General features: G+C 57.4%; 1 protein-coding gene across 1 annotated transcript in view; it reads right to left on the bottom strand.

Annotated features, from left to right (window-relative positions):
• The window catches only part of LOC122543501 (testis-specific gene A8 protein-like), a 24,174-nt gene extending 23,919 nt beyond the window's left edge, over positions 1-255 (bottom strand). The window contains exon 1 of the mRNA XM_043682257.1: positions 108-255. Within this exon, the coding sequence (XP_043538192.1) occupies positions 108-165 (58 nt within the window). The 5' untranslated portion in view covers positions 166-255. The remainder of the gene's footprint in view (positions 1-107) is intronic.
• Positions 256-1,461: the final 1,206 nt, after the last annotated feature.

Below are 1,461 nucleotides of genomic sequence, written 5' to 3'. Positions count from 1 at the left end.
TACATGGTGCAACCCCCCTCACTCCACTCCACCGCACACCCCCCCCACCCCAGCGTCCCCGACGAGCCTCCAACCGATCGCGCGGCGTCGCTAACCTCCAGAGTTACCTGACGCGGCGGGACTGGGAGGAGGAAGCAGAGCCCCGGCCCCGGCCATCGCCGCCATCCTCCTCCTCCTCCTCGGGCAACGTCCAACAATGGGCCTCACCCCGCGCCTGCGCGCTGCCCTCCGCGCGCCCGCTCGCTCACGAACCGCCGGCGGTCTACGCCTGCGCGGGTGGTGGCCTCTTTCCCCGCCTCCAAAGGGCCGGTGGTTGTCATGGCAACGGAGGCTCCGCGCGCTCTCTTTCTCGCTCCGCCCCCCCCCCTTCTTTGGATCGACAAGAACCGACGAATCTGAAGGAAGGGGGTGGGCCCCCCCCCCCGCGCGGCGTCTGAAGGAGGGCGGGGCCAAGCGGCTTCGCGGATACAATCCCCCCCCCCAACCAATACAGAGGTGAGTGTGAGTGTGCCTGTGGGGTCCGCACGGTGGCTCAGCCGGTTAGCGCTGCTGCCTGGCGATGCCAGGGACCCGGGTTCGAGCCCAGTCTCGGGCGACTGTCCTCTCGCAGGTTAGGGGTAAACCATCGCAGGGATGTGTATGCAGCACAGCAGGGGAGCCAGTGTTGGGCTAGTAAGGCTACCTGAGGCCATGCCACCCCCTGTGCAGGTTAGGGTGGATTGGCCACGCTGAACTGTCCTGTGGTGGTCAGTCTGGATGGATGCTCTCTGTCTGGTCAGTGTGCCCCCAATGGGCTGAACGGCCTTCTTCCACAATTCTTATGATACTTTCACCCACCACCAGGTTAAAGTGCAACAGGTTTAATTCAGAGCGCCGATTGGGGCAGGATTGTGGGACGTGGAATTTTGTGCCAAACGTCGTGCAATAAGACTCAATAAGTTTGAGTCTTTCATTTGCAGGTTTCGGTTCATTAACAGGAGAAATGAGCACTGCTGGGCAAGTGCTCATCCCGAAATGTGGACTCTCCTGCCCCCCACCCCCCCGGATGCTGCCTGACCTGCTGTGCTTTCCCAGCACCAGACTTTTCGGCTCGGTTCAGAAATAGCTAAATCCCAGAGTTTCTTTTAAGTCACATTCTCGGGATGACTTAAGGTTTTACAAAACAAAAAGTGCCATCTCAGTTCAGAGTCTGTCTGTTTCCCAGCCTTGGGTCAGCCTGGTTCTAGGAATTGTTAAAATGTTTGTGCTTTTCGAGCAAAAATGGAATGTATCTGCAAAAAAAATTTGGCAAATGCAAATTCACCCCACAGACTTTGTGTGTGTGTGTGTGTGTTTATGTGTATGCAAGGTTGGTAGGGTGTGTGCGTGAGTGTGACAGAGTATAAGCCTGTGAGAGGGTGTGAGTGTGGGGTGTGTTCATGTGTGTGTCTGAGAACATGTGTATGCATAAATGTGTGAGTA

This window comes from Chiloscyllium plagiosum, chromosome 44 (genome assembly GCF_004010195.1).
Source record: "Chiloscyllium plagiosum isolate BGI_BamShark_2017 chromosome 44, ASM401019v2, whole genome shotgun sequence".
NCBI classification, from domain to species: domain Eukaryota; kingdom Metazoa; phylum Chordata; class Chondrichthyes; order Orectolobiformes; family Hemiscylliidae; genus Chiloscyllium; species Chiloscyllium plagiosum.
Note: the sequence above shows the minus strand (reverse complement) of the source record. Positions and strands in the feature narration are given on the sequence as shown.